This window comes from Aquarana catesbeiana, linkage group LG02 (assembly GCF_042186555.1).
Source record: "Aquarana catesbeiana isolate 2022-GZ linkage group LG02, ASM4218655v1, whole genome shotgun sequence".
Classification (NCBI taxonomy): domain Eukaryota; kingdom Metazoa; phylum Chordata; class Amphibia; order Anura; family Ranidae; genus Aquarana; species Aquarana catesbeiana.
This window is the reverse complement of record NC_133325.1, coordinates 754,346,150-754,368,210: the sequence shown is the minus strand read 5'-3', so window position 1 is coordinate 754,368,210 and position 22,061 is coordinate 754,346,150. Positions and strand designations below refer to the sequence as shown.

The 22,061-nt window shown below is 43.2% G+C and overlaps 1 protein-coding gene across 10 annotated transcripts in view; it reads right to left on the bottom strand.

Annotated features, from left to right (window-relative positions):
- Window positions 1-19,746, bottom strand: part of SON (SON DNA and RNA binding protein) — a 169,111-nt gene extending 149,365 nt beyond the window's left edge. For all 10 annotated transcript variants that reach the window (XR_012241795.1, XR_012241796.1, XR_012241797.1 and 7 more), the window contains exon 1: window positions 19,309-19,746. Coding sequence is in view for 6 of the 10 variants with exons in the window: in XM_073617170.1 (XP_073473271.1) it covers window positions 19,309-19,391 (83 nt within the window). In the remaining 4 variants the exon portion in view is untranslated. The remainder of the gene's footprint in view (window positions 1-19,308) is intronic.
- Window positions 19,747-22,061: the final 2,315 nt, after the last annotated feature.

The following is a 22,061-nucleotide window of genomic DNA, read 5'->3' as shown; positions in this document are numbered from 1 at the left end:
GCGGGACTCCCGCTTTAAATATACAGATTTCATGAAAATAATACCTAGTGATCCTGCATTAAAGGGTATGTTCTAGATTACAGCGCTTTGTCAACGTTCCAACTGCACCGTCTGTTATCATATTACACAGATTTCTACAGAAGACAACATACATAATGCAGGCCAGGTCCACTGTTGTCACAGGAAACACGCTGTGGAAAAGGGCATGCAGCATTGCTGGAATGCACGTAGAGCCTTCGAAAGGAATACAGAAGCACTAGGTTGCAGCAAAGCAAATAAAAAAAATAAATAAAAAAAGGGGGCAACTGTTAAAGTGATTCTTAAGCCTTTTGGGGGAAAAAAAAAAAAAAAAAAAAAGAAGTCAGCAGCAAACACTGCTGCATTGTGCTTTGTGAATGGTACGTATCTCTATCCAAGAAGGGTGCGGGCAGGGGCGTTAGGAGAACTTCCAGTGAATCACTGCTGCGATCCTATCAGAAGAGGGAGCGCGTTCCAGTCAAAACCTGGTAACCGCCCAGCACCCCCCAAAACAAGAGCAAAAAAAAAAAATAGAAGAGGAAGGGGGAGGAGGGCATAAAGCAGAAATTCCCCTTTAGGGTGAAGTTCTGCTTCAAGAATACACAGTGCTTTACAGGGTCACCATTACCCTAGTGACAAGTAACAGAATGAAAAACTCACAGCCCATGAATTGAAAAGCTGCCACATCTGTCCCCCAGCTACTGCAAGTATACATTTTCACATATAGAATACCTACCCCCCAACCAGACAATGCATTCCATCTGGTGGCTCATAAGTCTCCACGGAACGCGCAAGCCGGTGGGAGGAATCAAAATGACCAGCAGATAGAATAAGCATTCAACTCACCAGAAATGTGGTGGTTTTTCTATACATGGAACAGTTAAAGCGGAACTACACTGCATCTGAGCATCACAAAGCAAACACGCTATTTTAATTCATTTTTAATATTCAAAGCAAACTCGCCCATCCAGCCATGGCTCCGTGCTTTATTTTTCAGAGAAATTACTTTGAAAACCTCTAGTATTTATAAATGTAGCCATCTTAAGTAAGGAGCAGATTCATGTAGCACTTACCCCCTGGAATCAATCTTTCCTTAGCTCAAGCAAGCAGGCAAGAAGGTGTGCTTGGCTGAGAAAACCCCTCCTCTCCTTCAGACTTCTGGAATGTATGACATAATTTGCCTAGGCTAGAAACCAGGATGTAAGAGCCCTTTCACACTGGGGCGGTTTTTGCAGGCGTTATTGCGCTAAAAATACCGCCTGTAAACCGACCCAAAACAGCCTCTACTGTTTGTTCAGTGTGAAAGCCCGAGGGCTTTCACACTGAAGTGGTGCGCTGTCAGAAGAAAAAAACTCCTGCAAGCCACATCTTTGGAGCGGTGAAGGAGCGGTGTATTCACCGCTCCTGCCCATTGAAATCAATAGGGCAGCGCGGCTATACCGCGGCAATAACGCGGCTACAGCCGCGCTATGCGAGCGGTTTTAACCCTTTTTCGTCCGCCAGCGGGGGTTAAAACCGCACCGCTAGCGGTCGAATACCGCCGCAAATAGGACGGTAAAACGGCGCTAAAAATAGCGCTGTTTTACCACCGATGCCCCCACCACCCCATTGTGAAAGGGGCCTAACTGAAGAGATGTAAAAAAAAAAGTAAATATCATACTTTCTCATCTGTTTACTAATAAACACCATAAACATTAAAAATAGTCAGTGTGGATTGAGAAAGTAAGGTTCCATATTAGGTATGTTCACAATTCCTGTACAAGTCACCTACTGGGTAAAATTGATCACCGTAAGTGAAGCGGTCACAGTAAGGCTTTGTTTTGTTTTCTAACATAACAAAGATGTTATACTTACCTGATCTGTGTAGTGGTTTTGCACAGAACAGCCTGAACCTCTTTTTGGGTCCTTCGCTGGTGCTTCTGGTTCCTCCCCCTCAAGCAGTGCCCACAGAGAAAGCTGCTTACCATGGGGGCACCGCTACACGCTTGCTCCCAAGCTGCTGCTCTATGCCTCCATAAGACACAAAAAGCTGCAGCTGGGCCCTGCCCCCTCCTCACTGGCTTACTGGCTTTGATTGACAGCAGTAGGAGCCAACAGCCAGTATCCAGCCAAAGCTATCATGAATATTGAAAAAACCTTGTGCCAACAAACTAAGTGTATAATATATATTGATATTCCGCGCTCAGGACAGGCACCTATATGAACTGCAGCCCCCCAGAAAAGGAAAACTACTAGGTGAAGTCCAAATGCTGTAAACTCTACGAAAATAGGGGATTGGCGCTGTTCACTGATAAAATATTAGTAACAAACTCTCACTCCAAGGGAAGAACTGCGCTACAGATCTGAATAAACTAAAAACGGTGAAAAAAAAAGTGTGCTTCAATATGTATAAAATGGTATGTATATATATCCACAAATAAAACTAAGGATACCAATAAACATACAAATTACTTGAAGTGAAAAAAATAATAAAAATATCTCCAAAACAATAAATACATTGAATAATCGATCAAATATACAACGATAACACAAAATCCAAAAATTATTAATATTAAAGAGGTGTATATAAATTGTGCCCTGAGAAAAATCAGTGATAAACAATCCAAAATGGTGTTATACCAATTATGTGTATTGGCAATCTAGATAGTGATCAGATGAAAAGTGGAACAAAAAATTAAAAATTGTGATCACATACCACGTAGAGCAAAAATAAAAATACAAATTTTTTTGAAAAATAAAAAACTAAGACCCAGCATTAATAGTCCGTAATTTCAAAAAAGTGTCCGTGCATACAAAAATTACAAGAGTGTCAAAAATGTGATGCATATATCAAAAAAGTGTCCAGTGCATATAAAAAATCCTTGTGCAGAAATCTAATATGTCTCCAAATGGTTCCGGATGTATCCGTTCAGATTGGTATGAACCATCCTATATGGAGCCCCCTCTAGTGTCCCCACTCACCGGAACGCCTAACCCCTGCAAGGGTAATAGGCATGTAGACGTAAATCCGATAATCCAAGCGGTCGATGTCCCCTTCACCGCCTCCTCTCCACTTGTGTCAGCAGTGTGATCTTAATGGCATCCGCCGGGATAAAATTTCATATACAGGGAGAAGAGAAGAGCCTCATAGCATGAATCCAAAGATAACTTTTATTTGGCTATCAAAGCTTACATTAAAAACTCCAACAAAAACAAAAAAACAAAAAGACTGGCAGCTCTCTGCCAGCTGGCTCCACGCCAGAAGCCGCAGACAGTGCAGGGGTAGCGGCGTGCGTGCCACGGCCCGTCTACCAGAAACCGGAAGTCAATGGCATAAACAGAAAGTAAAGGGGCGTATGCGTACCAAGTGGCCACACCTTACGCGTTTCGTCAAGACGTCATCTAAAGCGCCTCAGATGACAAAACGCGTAAGTCGTAGGCCACTTGGTACGCATACGTCCCTTTACTTTATGGTTATGCCATTGACTTCCGGTTTCTGGTAGACGGGCCTTGGAACGCACGCTGCTACCACTGCACTGTCTGAGGCTTCTGGCGTGGAGCCAGCCGGCAGAGAGCTGCCAGTCTTTTTGTTTTTTTGTTTTTTTTGTTGGAGTTTTTAATGTAAGCTTTGATAGCCAAATAAAAGTTATCTTTGGATTCATGCTATGAGGCTCTTCTCTTCTCCCTGTATATGAAATTTTATCCCAGCGGATACCATTAAGATCACACTGCTGACACAAGTGGAGAGGAGGCGGTGAAGGGGACATCGACCGCTTGGATTATCGGATTTACGTCTACATGCCTATTACCCCTGCAGGGGTTAGGCGTTCCGGTGAGTGGAGACACTAGAGGGGGCTCCATATAGGACGGTTCATACCAATCTGAACGGATACATCCGGAACCATTTGGAGACACATTAGATTTCTGCACAAGGATTTTTTATATGCACTGGACACTTTTTTGATATATGCATCACATTTTTGACACTCTTGTAATTTTTGTATGCACAGACACTTTTTTGAAATTACGGACTATTAATGCTGGGTCTTAGTTTTTTATTTTTCAAAAAAAATGTTATTTTTATTTTTGCTCTACGTGGTATGTGATTGCAATTTTTAATGCATACAAAAAATTTTTTTGTTCCACTTTTCAACTGATCACCATCTAGATTGCCAATACACATAATTGGTATAACACCATTTTGGATTGTTTATCACCGATTTTTCTCAGGGCACAATTTATATACACCTCTTTAATATTAATAATTTTTGGGTTTTGTGTTATTGTTGTATATTTGATCGATTATTAATTTTATTTGTTTTGGAGATATTTTTATTTTTATTATTTTTTTCACTTCAAGTAATTTGTATGTTTATTGGTATCCTTAGTTTTATTCGTGGATATATACACATACCATTTTATACATATTGAAGCACACTTTTTTTTCACCGTTTTTAGTTTATTTATTTAGATCCGTAGCGCAGTTCTTCCCTTGGAGTGAGAGTTTGTTACTAATATTTTATCAGTGAACAGCGCCAATCCCCTATTTTCGTAGAGTTTACAACAAACTAAGTGTATAAATTAGAGTTGCATGATTAATAGCCAAGAATCATTATCGCGATTTTTTTCCCCGTTGCGATCCTGACAAATGTATTTCCCAATTCTTTCTATGCAGAGAATTCTCTATGCTCTGCTGAAGCCACAGCCCTCAAAAGAAGGGAAGAAAAAAAGAAAAGAAAAAAGGGCAGTCTTCCAAGTATCACAACATTCTTTAGCAGTGGAACTAAGTCTAAACATTGTAACAATTTGTCAAAGGAATAGACTTCAGTGTGTAAATGAGGAAAGTTTAACACTAAACCTTTTTCTGCCATTTGTTGGTTTCAAGTTAAAATCTTTTTTTTGCTAGAAAATTCCTTAGAACATACTATATATATATTTTTATTTATTTTTGTAGAGACCCTAAAGAATAAAATGGCTGTTGTTGCAATATTTTATGTCACACTGTATTTGTGCAGCGGTCTTTCAAATGCAATTTTTATGGAAAAAATTACTTTAACAAATTAAAAAAAAAAAAAAAAAACTAACCAGTAAAGTTAGCCAATTTTTTGTTGTATAATGTGAAAGATTTTACGCCGTGAGAATTGTGATCTTTATTCTAAGCAAAAAGATCGTGTTCACATTAGAGGTCGACCAATATATCGGCCGGCCGATATATCGGCTGATATTTGGCTTTTTTTACTTAAATCGGCATCACCGATTGTGCTGATAAAAAAAGCCAATTATAACTTCAGCGGGACTTTGGGTTCTTTTATCAATAGACTGAACTCTGTGTGTAGAATTTCTCCGTTTAACCATTTAAAGACTAAATCTTTTTTGACATTTGTTGCTTACAAGTAAAAATTCTGTATTTTCTGCTAGAAAATCACTTGGAACCCCCAAACATTATATATATTTTTTTTTGCAGAGACCCTAGGGAATAAAATAGCGGTTGTTGCAATATTTTATGTCACACGGTATTTGCGCAGCGGTCTTTCAAACGCAATTTTTTTTTAAAAATACACGAATTAAAAAAAAATAATAATAATAATAATAAGCAGTAAAGTTAGCCCATTTTTTTTCGTCCAAAAGTTTTGATTACCTGTTTTTGTGTATTTAATATTTAAGATGTAGTTATTTTTTTTTTTAATCTAAATTATACATACAAGTGAACTGATTGGAGGTTTGTTTTGTTCAATAAATGATTAAATGTAAAAAAATTTCTGTATCACCTATTACTTAAGGTTGCTTTCACACTGGAGCGGCCATGCGTTGACGGTAAGTTAGTTTTAGCGGCGCTTTACCGTCATTTTAGCGGCGCTATTCGGCTGCTAGCGGGGCGCTTATAACCCAGCTAGCGGCCGAGGAAGGGGTTAGATGCACCCCTGAAGTGCTGCCGAAACGCTTTGCAGGCGCTTCGGCAGCGGTGCGCATTCATTTCAATGGGCAGGAGTGGTGGAGGAGCGGAATACACCGCTCCAAAGATGCCGCTTGCAGGACTTTTTTTTACATCCTGCCAGCGCATTGCCTCAGTGTGAAAGCGGGGATACTGCAGGGGAGCCATTTTACAGGCACTTTACAGGCGCTATTTTTAGCCCAAAAGCACCTAAAAAAACGCCCCTGTGTGAAAGGGGTCTAACTGTTAGATTTTATGAGATGAAGGGGGAAAAAAAAGAAAAAAAAAAAAAAAAAAATCGGCCTAATATATCGGCCCAAAAAAATCGGCATCATATATCGGCCATCGGCCACCGCGATTTCTAAATATCGGCATCGGCCAGAGAAAAACCCATATCGGTCGACCTCTAGTTCACATTTTGACCAGAATCGCGCAGCTCTAGTATAAATATAACAACTGGTACAGCTGCTCCCCTTAAAGCGTAGACATGCTAATTAAAATAATTGTAAACAGTAGTGAGGGGACGCTAGTGGTAAAGTGATGTGAACACAATAACATCATATAATAACTAAAATGTCACTTTGGCAAAACTCATCATTGAACAATTTATGGACTTTACAAAGGACTGTTTCATTATCTAACTTTATTCACATCAATATTGAACATGTTGCACTTTACAATTGTACATGAAATTGATTAGTTATTATACGATGTTATTGTGTTCACATCACTTTATCACTAGTGCCCCTTCACTACTCTTTACAACTATAGTGAACGTCGCTGGATCGGAGGGGGCTCAGGTTAGGATTGGGAGGGCGCTGCACACAGGTTTTTTACCTTCATGTATAGAAGCATGGTTAGGGAGCAAAATATCTAATCCACTCTGAGAATAACAGACAGAAGACATATATACTGTATATACTATTAGAGGAGATATACTGTATAAACTGTTAAAGAGATATACTGTACATACTATTAAAAAGTGAATCTGATAAATATTATCAGACTCAGAGATGAAATGTCTTCCTTCAAAAAAAAAAAAAAAATTTCATTTTAAGAACGTTCATTCAATTTTCTAATCGTTAGTGGGGTCAAGTCGACGTTCATTTTCAACCACAGTGACGTCTGAATATTCTCGTTTGAAAATTGATCTGTGTGGCCAGAATAAGGCTCGCTACACACCTAGGCAGTTTGCTTTTGATCTGCACCAAAGCACCAAAAAACACAGATGTGAACCAGGTCTAAGACGTTCAGTAACATAATGGGGTTAAGAAAAACTAAAAATTAGCTCTTTATAGTACAAAAAAAACAGATAATCACTACTGAAAGGGGTTCATTTTTTTTACTGTAGAACTGTGAAAGTAACATCTACAGTAGCGATTATTTGCTCTTTTTGTACTATAAAGGGCTTGTTTTAGTTTTTTCAATCCCATTATGTTACTGGCCGATTAATCGATTATGAAAATAGTAATCGATTAGTTGTCGATGGATCGATTAGTTGTCGATGGATCGATTAGTTGTCGATGGATCGATTAATCGATTAGTTGTCGATTAATCGATTAGTTGTCTCAGCCCTAGTCTATTCATTGCAGTCAGTTCATGTTTGGCCAGAAAACAGGTAGCTGGGTGCAAACTGTTCGCACCCAGGGCCAGTGAAAGTAACATCTACAGTAGCGATTATTTGCTCTTTTTGTACTATAAAGGGCTTGTTTTAGTTTTTTTCAATCCCATTATGTTACTGGCCGATTAATCGATTATGAAAATAGTAATCAATTAGTTGTCGATGAATCGATTAGTTGTCGATTAATCGATTAGTTGTCGATTAATCGATTAGTTGTCTCAGCCCTAGTCTATTCATTGCAGTCAGTTCATGTTTGGCCAGAAAACAGGTAGCTGGGTGCAAACTGTTCGCACCCAGGGCCAGTCAAACACTAATTGCATGAAAAAACCTCAGGGATAAGCAGTTACATGAGAACAGCAGTGGCACCTGTCATTGATTTGTACAGTCTGCTGGCTGCAGCTGTTCAAACACACTTGTGTGAATGTCCTGCAGCAGCCACCCCAGATTGCCCGTCCCAACAAGCAATTAATGTGTTCTTTCAACACGGTTTTTACATTTCTGCATTTATTCAAATAATAACAGGAGAAACAGAAAATCATATATTTTTGTTCAACTTGACTGAATTATATCTATGCAGATCTATCTGATCCATGGAGAATTATGTGAATCAAGGAAATTGAACTTCACGTTTTCTGATTCTCTGTGGGCTAGACAAGCCTGCATGAATTATATTTAGGCAATGATGATTTTCTGCCGCTCCGTGAAACGATTGTGGGCCCCCAGTGGACGTCGAATTCGCTGGCACGGTCACGGAGTAAGCGACAGGCGCACGCGCCCACAATGCCGCGATTTAAAAGGGACGTACGTGTACACCCATTTGCCCAGCCATGCCATTGTGCCGTTGTACATTGTCGTGCGCTGGTCGGCATTGTGGTTAAAAGACAGCATGCACACTGGACGTTATTAAAACGGCAGTAGCTTTAGCATGCTGCGTTAAAAACGTGAGTTTTGCAGCGTTTTTTCATTAGCATTTTTAGGCGTTAACTTTTTTAGCAAAACTATACTCCCACAAAAGCTTATGGCTCCAAAACACTCCTAAACGTTGAATAGCCACATTTTTACAGCTGAAAAACTCTCTTCAAACCCACTATTTGGCAGGGGCACTTTCTGGCTGGAAAAACCCCACAAAAACTGCTGATAAAAGCCTGTGTGTGCATGGATACATAGGATAACATGCTGGGGAGTTTACTGGCTGCAGAAAAAACACCTGAAGCCAAAAACGGCAGCTGTAAAAACATTCAGTGTGCATGAGGAGTAAAAAAGGAAAAAAGAAAACAAACACTTTTTTAAAGGAGTTGTAAAGGCAGAAGGTTTATCATAAAGTGGTTGTAAACCCAATGTCATCCTTTCTAAACTACTGCCATAGGGGTTATCTATAAGGATATACACGCCTCCTGCATGTATCTTTACCTGTCAAATGTCTCCCCTCTGTCTGTTATAAGAGCTGAAAAACTGCAGATTCTGTGGGTGGGTCTGTTGTCTGGAGCTCGGTGGGTGGAGTCGTGATGTCAGTAGACTCCCCGCCCACCTCTACACTCCCCTTGTCAATATGCATTTTTCTCCTGTGTATTTCTTACACTGAACTTCTGCTATGATCTCTAACATCCAGTGAAAAGACAGGAAAGTAACCACATGACTTCAGTATTCCAAATCATGCTGAGGTGTGGAACAGCCAATCCTTGCAGAGCTGCTGAAGAAAGGAGTGGGGGAGGGAATTAAAAAATAATGCCTGTGTCTTAGGCTAGTGCACGAGATGTAAATCACCTGTCACTCACAGCAAGGGGGAGGATTTGACAAAGTTTTTCTCAGTTTGTCAAGATTTCTCTCACTGAACAATAAAAGAGGATTGCTCAGAGATGGATTAACTCTTTGTGGCAAGACAGGGCTCAAATGATAGGAAATCTTATACTCTACGTTAGGACATCAAAAAAAAAAAAAAAAATTTGGGTATACATCCACTTTAATGCATTCTATGCATTAAGATTAAAAAAAAAAAAAAAAAAAAAAAAAAAGTGTGTGTAGCAGCCTTCCCAACGCCCCCTAATTACTTACCTGAGCCCCATCTCTCTCCAGCGATGTCCATAAACATCTAAGCCGTCCGGGACACTCCTCCTGATTGGCTTAGACCCAGCAGCCACGCCATCGACTCCCACGGCTGTCAAAGTCAGTCAGCCAATCAGGGGAGAGAGGGAGCGGGGATGGGTCAGGACTCCGTGTCTGAATAGACACACAGAGCTGTGACTCGGCTCTAGTGCCCCCATAGGAAGCTGTTTGCTGTGGGGGCACTTAAAAGGAGGGAGGTGCCAGGAGCAGCAAAGAGGGACCCAAGAAAAGGGGGATCCGGGTTGCACTGTGCAAAACCAACTGTACAGAGGCAAGTACAACAGGTTTTTTTTTTTTAAACTAGACTTTACACTCTATTTAAAGTGGTTGTAAACCTAGTTACACCACTTTTATCTACAGGTAAGTATATAATAAGGCTTACCTGTAGGTACTGGAAATATCTCCCAAACCTGCAGTCTAGGAGATATTTAACCAGTCTAGGAGATATTTACCATATACGCTCGTGCCTTTTTATAAAAGGCCCTTGCTGTGACCGGTGGCTCAGGCATGCATGGGTGGGAGTGACGTCACGCGACTCTGGCCAGTCACAGAGCCGGAGTCGACGGCCCCAGAAGGAAGAGGGGTAAAGATGGGTGCGGCCACCAGCGGGAACATGGCAGGCTTCGTTTGCAGGTACGTGGCACATAATGGGCTAGTATTCCATACATACTAGTCCAATAGGGCCTTTTCACACTGGGGCGGTTTGCATGCGCTATTGCGCTAATAATAGCGCCTGCAAACCGACCCAAAAGTGCCGTTGCTTTGTCTCCAGTGTGAAAGCCCCGAGGGCTTTCACACTGGAGCGGTGCGCTAGCAGGACGGTAAAAAAAAAGTCCTGCTAGCAGCATCTTTGGAGTGGTGAAGGAGCGGAGTATATACTCTGCTCCTGCCCATTGAAATCAATGGGACAGCGCGGCTATACCGCCGGCAAAGCGCCTCTGCAGAGGCGCTTTGCGGTGGCTTTTAACCCTTTCTCGGCCGCTAGCGGGGGGTAAAACCGCCCCGCTAGCGGCCGCATACCGACGGTAAAGTGCCGCTTACAATAGTGGCGCTTTACCGCCAACGCCGCCCCAGTGTGAAAGGGCCCTTAGGCTTTTACTTTGAGGGGAACAAAAGAGGAAGTAAAACCCTTCAGGGTTTACTTCCTCTTTAAGCTGTAGGCCTAATGCACACAGCTATACACTATTTATACAGGATCTTGCTGGTAGAGTAAAAAGAAGTTGTCCGCTCCGTACTGCATTTCAACTCAGACAGATATAAGTGTTTATTTCCTTATTAACGTACATTCTGCGCAACCACCGCTGATTTGCACAGTTTACCCGTCGGCCCTAAATAAGTCATTAACGTGGTGGTGGGCACAGGATGACCCCCTCTTCAACAATGTTAATTTTGACATCAAATTTCGATTTAGTCTTTCGACTAAAATGCCATTTTACTTTTAGTCGTATTTTAGTCTACCAAAACCTCCAGTACATTTTAGTCGACTAAAACCCGAATAGGTTTAAGTAAATTGTAATGCATTATTTAAGCATTTCTTTAGAATTTTCAAAGTCATTATATACGCCTAGAGTAAAAATCGAATAACATTATTTATGGTATTAAAGTGGAGTTCCACCCAAAAATGGAACTTCCACTTTTTGGATTCCTCCCCCCCTCGGGTGTCACATTTGGCACCTTTCAGGGGGGAGGAGGGAGCAGATACCTGTCTAATACAGGTATTTGCTCCTACTTCCTGGCATAGATCACCGCGGTGATTGCGGTGACCTACGCCACTTCCGCCGCCTACCCCATCCTCCCCCGCTGTATTCTGTGAGACACAGAATACAGCAGGGACCTGAGAGGATGCGCAGCTGCCTCGAGCATGCGCAGTAGGGAGCCAGGAAGTGAAGCCACACGGCTTCACTTCCTTATTCCCTTACCGAGGATGGCGGTGGCCGAGATCGGATTAGGCTGCCGACACCGCGGGCTCCCTGGACAGGTAAGTGTCTATATATTAAAAGACAGCAGCTGCAGTATTTGTAGCTGCTGGCTTTTAATATTTTTTTTTCAGCAAACCTCCGCTTTAAGGTTTGAAAATACACTACAGACACAGATTTAGCAGTTGCAATATAGAATGTCTATATACATATCAAAAAGCAATATTTTTGTTTATTTAGCAAAAGTACAACTTGAAAATATAAAAAGCCCAAAAAACTTTATTGGCTGTAATGCCATTGCACATATTACATGAATATATTACCAACATTAAATATTATGAATTTTTTTTTTAAATACCTTTTCTTAGTTTTTTTTTCTCTTTTAGTATCTTAATAGATGACCCCTACATATATATGTGGTAGTGCAGAGTTAATTTTGACATCAAATTTCAATTCAGTTTTAGTCATAGTCTTTTGACTAAAATGCCATTTTAGCTTTAGTCGCATTTTAGTCATCTCAATCGTTTTCGTTTTAGTTGTATTTTAGTTGACTAAAATAGTATCAATTTAGTCGACAAAAATATTTTAGTCAACGAAATTAACACTGCTCTTCAGTTATTCTGAATGACTTAAGGCCAAGGCCACTCTGCACCTGCGTTGCATGAATCACTCAGTCAGGCTCAACATGTAAACATAAGTGTGTATTCAGCAGCGGCGACTCAGAATAACCTCTGCTTCAGTCACTATGCGTGGATTACCCATTACTGATGTTTACAAAAAAAAAAAAAAAACTGAGCAGCAACTGATGTATAGGACCCATCCCTGCTGCACACATGTAAACATTAGCACAATGTTTACATGCTTACAAGCATAATGTAAGTGCAGATTTTTCTAGTTTAGTTTCAAGGTGGCCATAGATGGATCAAATCTTGGCTGGTTCATCAGGGACCAGACGAAGTCTGATCCATCTATGGGCAGGGTGGTTGTAACCAAGTCAATCCTTAAATTGACTTAGTTACAACTAGCCTATTGGATTTTTTACATGTGTCTATTGCCGGCAGCTAGCAGAAATCATTGTGTTCTGCTGGCCAGGATGGCACCTCGCAGGCAGAACAAAATATGGCTGCAGGAGGGATTCCCCCCATCAACACTGACTCTGTTGATGGGGGAAATGAAGCGATTTTTTTTTCCTGCAACCAGCAGGCTGCAGACCAAAAATCCAAGCTGTTTATGGACCCATAACAATACCGATGTGTTCAGATCCAGAAATAGGTTATGATATGAACGCAGCAAACTGTACACCCATGTGCTTGAACCACTAAAGAATATTTAACCCCTTCCCGCCGACCGTACGCAGATATGCGTACTCGGCTTTCCGGGGTTATACCGGGATGATGCCCACAGCTGCAGGCATCATCCCGGTACCGTTGTTTACAGCAGGCGATCGGCTACCCATGTATAACAACCGATGCGGCTAAAAGCCGCTCGGCTGTTATACCGGAGGAGCGGGAGGGGACATCCCCCCTCCCGCCGCTGTTACCGGGCCTCCCGTGCGATCGGGAGGCCCGGTGTCCATTCGGCTGCCTTCGGCGGCTGGGGGCGGGCTGGAACGAAGCTGCGAGCGGCTTTGTTCCAGCCTTCTCGTTGTAAACGCGGAAGCATACGGAAGTCGCGCCCGCATATGTAAACAGTGTTCAAACCACACGTGAGGTATCGCCGCGATCGTCAGAGCGAGAGCAATAATTCTAGCCCTAGACCTCCTCTGTAGCTCAAACCTGGTAACCGTAAAAAATTTTTAAAGCGTCGCCTATGGAAATTCATAGGTACCGTAGTTCGTCGCCATTCCACGAGTGCGTGCAATTATAAAGGGTGACATGTTTGGTATCTATTTACTCGGCGTAACATCATCTTTCACATTATACAAAAAAATTGGGGTAACTTTACTGTTTGGATTTTTTAAAATTCATGAAAGTGTCACTTTTCCAAAAATTTGCGTTTAAAACACCGTTGCACAAATACCGTATGATAAAAAATATTGCAACAATCGCCATTTTATTCTCTAGATTCTCTGCTAAAAAAATATATATAATGTTTGGGGGTTCCAAGTAATTTTCTAGCAAAAAATACGGATTTTAACTTGTAAACACCAAATTTCAAAAATAGGCTTAGTCATGAAAGGGTTAAACCTCAGAACAAAAAATTTACTATATTGCAGCTTACAAGTCCAATGGTGTCTGCATTAGTTTTCATTTTACATTTTAACACATTTTTCTGTAACACCTGTTGACCCTGATACTGGTTGATACAGTGTTTGTGACTTCATGTGAGCTGAAATCTCAAACAACGTTATCGGCTTTCCCATTACTCTTCCATAAACTGCACCCCCCCCCCCCCATTCCCTAATCTACATTATGTAATGGAGATGAGGAGAGGGGACGTGCTTGTAGTCCAAATTAGGAGAGCAGTCTAAAGTGACAATGCTGCTCCATCATAAATACAGGGGGACGTCACTTTGCAAGGGCATTTGCCTCAGAGCTCAATGAAGGTTGAGGTTTCAGTTTGCTTAGAATATGCAATTATGTGCAAGGAAAATAAAAAGGCACTTCTGTATGCACATGATTGGATGATGTTAATCAGCAGAGCTCCACCTCATTCATTAAGCTCTGAGGGAAATTCCCTTGCAAACTGAGCAGTCTATTTGCCTTTCAAGTGATACTAAAGTAAAATCCTTTAAAAATAACAAACATGTTATACTAACCTGCCATTGCACAGAGCAGCCCAGATCCTTCTCTTCTAAGGTCCCTCTTCGGCACTCCTGGCCCCTCCCTCCAGTCAAGTGCAAGCAGCTTGCTATGGGGGCACCCGAGCCGCAGCTCCGAGTGTCCATCTAGACACAGAGTCGCAACCTGGCCCCGCCCCTTTCTCTCCTCATTGGCTAACAGCAGCGGGAGCCAATGGCGCGTCGCTGCTGTCTCACCAACGAGGAGGGAGAGTAAGAACATCTAAGTCTCTCGTACAACATCGCTGGAAAAAGACGGGGCTCAGTGGGGAAATGCTGTGGGTTTTTTTTTATCCTAATGCATAGAATTAATTAAGATAAAGAACCTTCTGCCTTAACCACTTTAAGTAAATCAACCCAAGTAACCAATGCTACACCAAGGACACAATGGGGTTGAATTACTAAAAGAAAACATACCATGCACTGCACTAGATTTTATATGTAAATTAGTCACAAACTACTATTTTTTGGGTGGCAGACAGGTAACTTTGGCAATCCCCATTCTGCTAGCAGGCAGCTTGGCAAGCGCCACCCCAATTCTGCTGGCAGGCAGCGTGGCAAGCGCCATCCCCATCTGGTGGCAGGCAGCGTGGCAAGCGCCATCCCCATCTGGTGGCAGGCAGCGTGGCAAGCGCCATCCCCATCTGGTGGCAGGCAGCGTGGCAAGCGCCATCCCCATCTGGTGGCAGGCAGCGTGGCAAGCGCCATCCCCATCTGGTGGCAGGCAGCGTGGCAAGTGACAAGCGACGGTGGCAAGTGACAAGTGACAAGCTTAAGGCACCCACTGATTCTGCATTATGGTGAGTTGAACTATTTCTTTTTATATTACAAAGCAATGATAGAAATAATGAGCTTCAATCATCCTGACACCATACCAACCATGGTGCCGGGATGATTGAAGCACCAACACTAGCCGTTACCCTGACAAATAGCTCAAAAATATTGCTTACCCCCCACGTGTGCCCCCTGAACCCGATCGTTCCAGTGACAAGCATGAGCACAGCAGCTCCAGCCCATGTCTTGGGTCCTCAATGGAAAGATCTATAGCAGCAGGAGCATTTGGTTCCCGTTGCTGTCAATCAAATCCAGTGACACGGGGCGGGTCCTGCTGTCCGTGTCAATGTACGCAGCAGCAGGACTCAGGAGCGCACCCACATGAATGCCCCCATGGAAAGCATCTCTCCGTGGGGACACTCGATGAAGAGAAGGAGCAAGGAGCGATGCCGGGACACCCCAGAAAAGGAGGATCGGGCCACTCTGCGCAAAACACATGACAGAGCAGAGAAGTATAACATTTTTTCTTTTTTTGTAAAACAACAAACTTTTACAATCAGGATAAGTAAACTGAAAAATGCGTTTTTGAGTTTAGCATGTTACATTTTGTCATTAGACATTTTTTAGATGCTCCCATTAAGTCCATGAGGCCAAAAATTCACAATTCTGCCCCAAAGAAGCTTATGCACCATTTTGAGCCTCACACAAGTGAACAAAGGCTCATTTAGACTAGTGTTATCACTTTGTAAACGATCCTTGGTTGGTGTTTAAAAGGTGGTGAGGTGCCTTATGACGTCTACTCCCCGCCTGCTTTGACCCCCACCGCACCAAAAATGTACGCATGGTAGGCAGTTGCATCACAGCTTGGAAAAAAAAAACATTTAGTTTAAAATAGAAATGCAAGGTGTTTTTTTACCACTTTTAAGACCAAGTACCGATACTTTTTTTTTAGTGGCACATGTGTCAGGTATTTTTCTTTTGTTACAGTCAGAGAATAATATATATATATATATATATATATATATATATATATATATATATATATATATATATATATATATATATATATATATATATATATATATATATATACACACATATACACACACATATATATTTTTATTTTTTTATTTAAACAATGCTCTCTACTTTGGGGGGGGGGGGGGGGGTTGGAGTGGACGGTGTCAGTGTGTTTTTTTTTTGGTGTGTTTTTTTTTTTTTTTTTTATATTTCATCAGCCCTATTGGGGGGCATTGACCCATCATATCTCCCCATTAAAGTGGTTGTAAGCCTGCTGAAAAAATTCAAAAAAAAAAAGTAAAAACCTGCAAGGCAAAGGCATAATGAGCTAGTATGCATAGCATATTAGCTCATTATGACTTACCTGAGATCAAAGCCCCCGCAGAGGTCATCGTTCACCGATCCGGCGGCTGACATCTCCCCGGAGAGTTACTTCCAGGTATCGCAGCAAGGTGTGGCCAGTCCTGCCTACAGACCTTTCACTGTCACTCATTTATCTTAAGAACCTCAAGATCCTGCGTGCCAGATACACCCCATCTATCACTGACAGGGGCTGTCTGTCACTATCTATCTCTGCCTGGCGCCCGCTCACAGTAGATATACTGTGAGCTGGCGGCATAGCCAGGCACTGCAACGTACCCATAGGTCGCGGTGTACTTTCTGGTTTGGCAGTGTGTATGCGCACAATACTTACAGACCTGTGCTGTGATTGGACACAACAAAAATTTGTCAGCAAATTTCAGCCAATGACTTTGGCTGCAACCTACTGATCAGCTGTGTCCAATCACAGCACAGAGTTCTGTGTTGACAAACACACAGAACTCAGTAATCTGCCTGCATCTAATCCCTGAAATAAACTCTAAGCTCAGGGAGAAAAAGCAGACAGGTCTGTTATTAAAAGCAGCACACAATACACTTGTTAGGCACACAGGTATTCCCTTGATGTTAACCCCTTCCCAGCCAGTGCCATTAATACAGTATTCTCACTGATAACTGTATTACATCACTGTCAGTGTCCCACCCAGCCAGTGTCAGTTAGTGCCAGATTGCCCACCACACTATCACAATCACACTATAAGTTGCTGATCACCGCCATAACTAGTATAGTGTGTGGATTAGTATCTTAATCAGAACTATACCTGTGTTGCCATAAACAGTGTTATGTAGAAGAATACATTTTGGCCTAAGAAATATCTATGTTGTTGGATATATTTTATAACAGAAAGTAGATTTTTTTTTTTCAACATTTTTGGCTTTTTTTCATTAATAGAATAAGAAATAAAAAACCCAGCGGTAAGCAAATACCACTGAAAGAAAGCCGCGTTTGTGAAACAAAAGATATAAATTTCATTTGCGCACAGTGTTGCATGATGAGCAATTGCCAGTTAAAGTAGCGCAGTGCTGAACAGCAAAAAAAATGCTCTGGTCTTGAAGGGGATAAAACCTGAGGCCAAGTGGTTCAACACATTATAAGTAAAAAAAAATTAAATAAATAAAAAGAAAGCATTTATAAAGTGATCACACAACCTCTGTTCTCTGCTGCTTAGAGAGCTGGAGACTGCAGGAGGGGAGTGTCAGCGGGAGTCAGAGAAACAGATGTACACTGATGTTCCCTGTAAAGGGTGAGAAATATGTCAGCACAAGTCTGACCTCTGTAGGACAGACAGGCTGTGCTCTCTAGTAAAACAAATTAGAAAACTGACCACGCTGGGATGGGCTTGCTCTCATGCCTAGTGTGATCAGTTTGCAATAGAAAAGCAGAGGGGTTGGTAAGATCACCATGGATTTCACACAAAGGAAGCAATACGAAGAGAACAGAATACTTTACATAAAGTACATGGTACAGCAGCCACATGTCAGGAATATGAAAGGCTGGGATAACGTACAATTTAACCACTTGCCTACCGGCACTTTCACCCCCTTCCTGTCAAGGCCAATATTCAGCTTTCAGTGCTGTTGCACTTTGCGTGACCGACCACGCAATTGTCATTCAACACCGTACTCATGGACTTTGTATAATTTATTTTTTTCAGACAAATGGAGTTCTTTTATTTTTTGCTAAGCTAAAGAAAAAAAAAGATCAAAAATTTTGAAAAAAAAAAAGTAATTAGTTTCAGTTATAAAATTTTGTAAATACATTTTTCTCCTTCACCGACTGGGCTGCACAGGTGGGCACCACCAGTGGGAACAGATTGGCAGACCTGATTAGGCTGCATTGGTGGGAACAGATTGGCAGACCTGATTAGGCTGCATTGGTGGGCACTGATTGACAGCCCTGATTAGTCCACATTGGCGGGAACTGATTAACAGACCTGATTAGTAGGCTGCCCTGATTATCAGCGTAGATGTCCCCTGTGTTGATTGCCGTTTATCGGCTCTCCTCATGTGAGGACAGCGTAGGAAGAGGATAGCCGATAACCGGCAAATGCTGTTTACACCGTGATTGGACACAGCTGGTAACGTGGTAAAGAGCTCCTGTGATTGTCTCTTTACCCTGAACACAGATCACTGCCGATGCACCCTATAGGGGACGCGCAGGAAGCCATGACACCTCCCTACAATCTGTGGCCATCATGGGACTATAGCGCGGTTGATAACAGGTTAAGAGGAAGCGGTAAAACTGTGGCTCACCTGCAGAGTTTTACTGCCCCCCTGACCGCAAGTGTAAAGGAACCCCAATAATGGAAATGACGGAATTCTTCATGCTTAGTGCTGTCGTGCGTTGCAACGGCGTCACGTCTCGCATCAAATTGCATCGGTGTGAACAGGGGAGGTAAAATTGTAAATAAAAGCGTAAAAACACGATCCTGGGGGGTGACACAAGGCAGGATGTAGTAACCATGACATAGATGTGATGAGGTCAGAGCACCATGGAATGTTGTGGCTGTGCACTTCCTCCCTGAGCCTGTAGAGAACGCTCTCTCTATGAGGTTTACACCTTTATTGTTAGATTTCTATAAATAAAACACAGACCACATGAGCCCAGGGGGGGGGAGGGTAGGCCGGGGCCTGATCCGACCGACATCCCCGCCTCCACCGAGGCCTGCCTACCCCCCTGCAGGCCACACAGCAACCCGATAACCCCGGGTAGGCCGCAAGCCAGGCCTCGGTGTAGCGTACCCTCCCCTTCACCCCTCCAACGCCACCACACCGGCCTCCCGCTCACCTGGTAAGCTTTCCCTCCTCCTGGATCTCCTTGAATTTATTCACCACGAAGGAGCGGAAGATCTGCTCTATGTTGGTCGCCATGGCTCCCGAAACCTCCTCCTCTCCCCAGTCCAGGGGACTCTCCGACACACTTGACGCGCCGACGTGCGCGGGCACGCTAGGCGAAAGCACACGAGGCGCGCGCGTGCACGGCCTTCCTCTCTTTCGCTGCGTCTCGCTCCTTCCTGTCCCGGTTTTACTTCGCCTTTACCGCATTTTAGAAACGCTTCCTCAGCTGCCCCGGGGCAGCTAGAACCGTCCGTGGAGGGAGAGCGGGCGACGGCGCCGTTGTCACCCCATTAGGTGACGGGAATACGTCATCCGCCTGAGAGAAACGGGGACACCGTGGGTGGAGATATTACCGCGGAGGGGCGTGGTCTGCGCGTCCCCTTGCCAGTGCTGCGAACTGGGAGGCCGTGGGCGGGGAATCGCTGTGAATGGGCGTGGTTTGCGCGTTCTCAACATTACTGCTAAAAACAGGGAGACCGTGGGCGGGGAAATTACTGGGAGGGGGGTGTGGCTTGCGCGACACTACACTGTTCCTATCTGTGACTGAAATGTTGTAACGCAAACCAGTAATAAAGTTCAATTTATGGATATCACATAGCAGACCAAACACATATAACTACCCATTTACTTTCCCACCAAAGCATAGACCGGGCGCCTGCGTGCCTCAACAGTTCATGTAGCGCTTACACCAATAAAGGCATAGTTCACCTTTTCCAAAAACCCGCCTTTGCAGATAAGGGGTGTCTGTAGGTAAAAACAAGCTGTGCAGCTCTGACTAAAGTTGAATAAAGCCCTTGCTGTAGGTGTAGGCCATTTACATACCTCATGAAGCCTGACTAGAAAACTCTTATGCCCCGTACACACGGTCGGATTTTCCGACGGAAAATGTGTGATAGGAACTTGTCGGAAATTCCGACCGTGTGTAGGCTCCATCGCACATTTTCCATCGGATTTTCCGACACACAAAGTTTGAGAGCAGGCTATAAAATTTTCCGACAACAAAATCCGTTGTCGGAAATTCCGATCGTGTGTACACAAATGCGACGCACAAAGTGCCACGCATGCTCAGAATAAATAAAGAGATGAAAGCTATTGGCTACTGCCCTGTTTATAGTCCCGACGTACGTGTTTCACGTCACCGCGTTCAGAATGATCGGATTTTCCGACAACTTTGTGTGACCGTGTGTATGCAAGACAAGTTTGAGCCAACATCCGTCGGAAAAAATCCTAGGATTTTGTTGACGGAATGTCCGATCAATGTTCGACCGTGTGTACGGGGCATAAGGGCGTTGCTAAGAAACACCTAGCTCTAAGGGTCGGTTCACACATGGGCAACACGACTTTAGCGCGACTTTGTACCGCGACTTCAACGCGGCTTCAGCGCGACTTTAGCGCGACTTCAGCGCGACTTCGGCAAATTACGAGGCGACTTGAAGTCGCCTCCATGACAGGCGACTTCGCCTGTGGCCAATCACCTCTCTGGGAGGGAGGGGGGAGGGAGGGGTTTTCTCTGCAAAGTCGCTTGAGAGATCCGACTTGCAGGCGACTTACATTGAGTTGAATGGGTACAAGTCGCCTACAAGTCGGATAGAAGTAGTACAGGAACCTTTTTTGAAGTCGGAGCGACTTCAGTAGTGTCAGTTAAGACGGTTCAATTCACTACAATTGTATTCTAAATCCAAAGCGACTTGGGGCGACTTGGGGCTACTTGAGGGCGTACAAGTCGGATCCCAAGTCGCCCCAGTGTGAACCGAGCCTTAGTGTTCACCATTACAGGAGTGAGCTCTTTCTCTGATTCAAACCTCCTCACATGCACTTTCTCTACAAAATGCAGTAGCTTTGAGCTTAGCATTTGAGAGCTCGCTCCTGTGATTGTGAACAGTAAGGGCTAATTTACACTTGCTTCAAAACAAGGCTTCGAACATGCTTTGTTAAAGCTCTATCAACGCCATTTAAAGCTCCTGTCACTAAATAAAATGGTTAGCCTACAGTCCTGTTTACACCTTGCTTTTGCTTGAGGCTTCGGTGTGGCTTTGATGAGGCTTAGGTGGGGCCTTCGATGGGGCTTTGGTGGAGTTTTGATGGGGCTTTGGTTGGGCTTCTGTGAGGCTTTGTGGAGCTTCGATGAGGCTTTGGTGGAGCTTCGATGGGGCTTCTGTGGGGCATCGATGAGGCTTTGGTGGGGCTTCAGTGGGGCTTCAAGCAGGCTTTGCCATAGACTTCTATGGAGTCTTTGAAGACGCTTTGAAGCACCACTAAAGCTACATGGGGTATCATTTTTGAACCAAAGCAAAAGCAAAGTGTAAACAGGACTGTAAGCTAAATATTTTATTTAGTGACAGAGGCTTTGACTAGCATTCAGAGAGCTTTAACAAAGCGTGTTCAAAGCCATGTTTTAAAGCAAGTGTAAACTAGCTGTTATTGAAGCCAAAGAAAGTGTAAATGAGTCCTAACAGCTAGGCCTCTCCTAGGAATGTCCTAGGAGTTTTTAACAGTTAGGGCTAGTTTACACTTGCTTCAAAACATGGCTTTGGACACGCTTTGTTAAAGCTCTCTGAACGCCAGTCAAAGCTCCTGTCACTAAATAAAAGCTTACAGTCCTGTTTACATCTTGCTTTTGCTTGGTGCTTCGGTGGGGCTTTGGTGGAGCTTCGGTGGGGTTTCGCTGAGGCTTCATGGGGCTTCGATGAGGCTTCGGTGGGG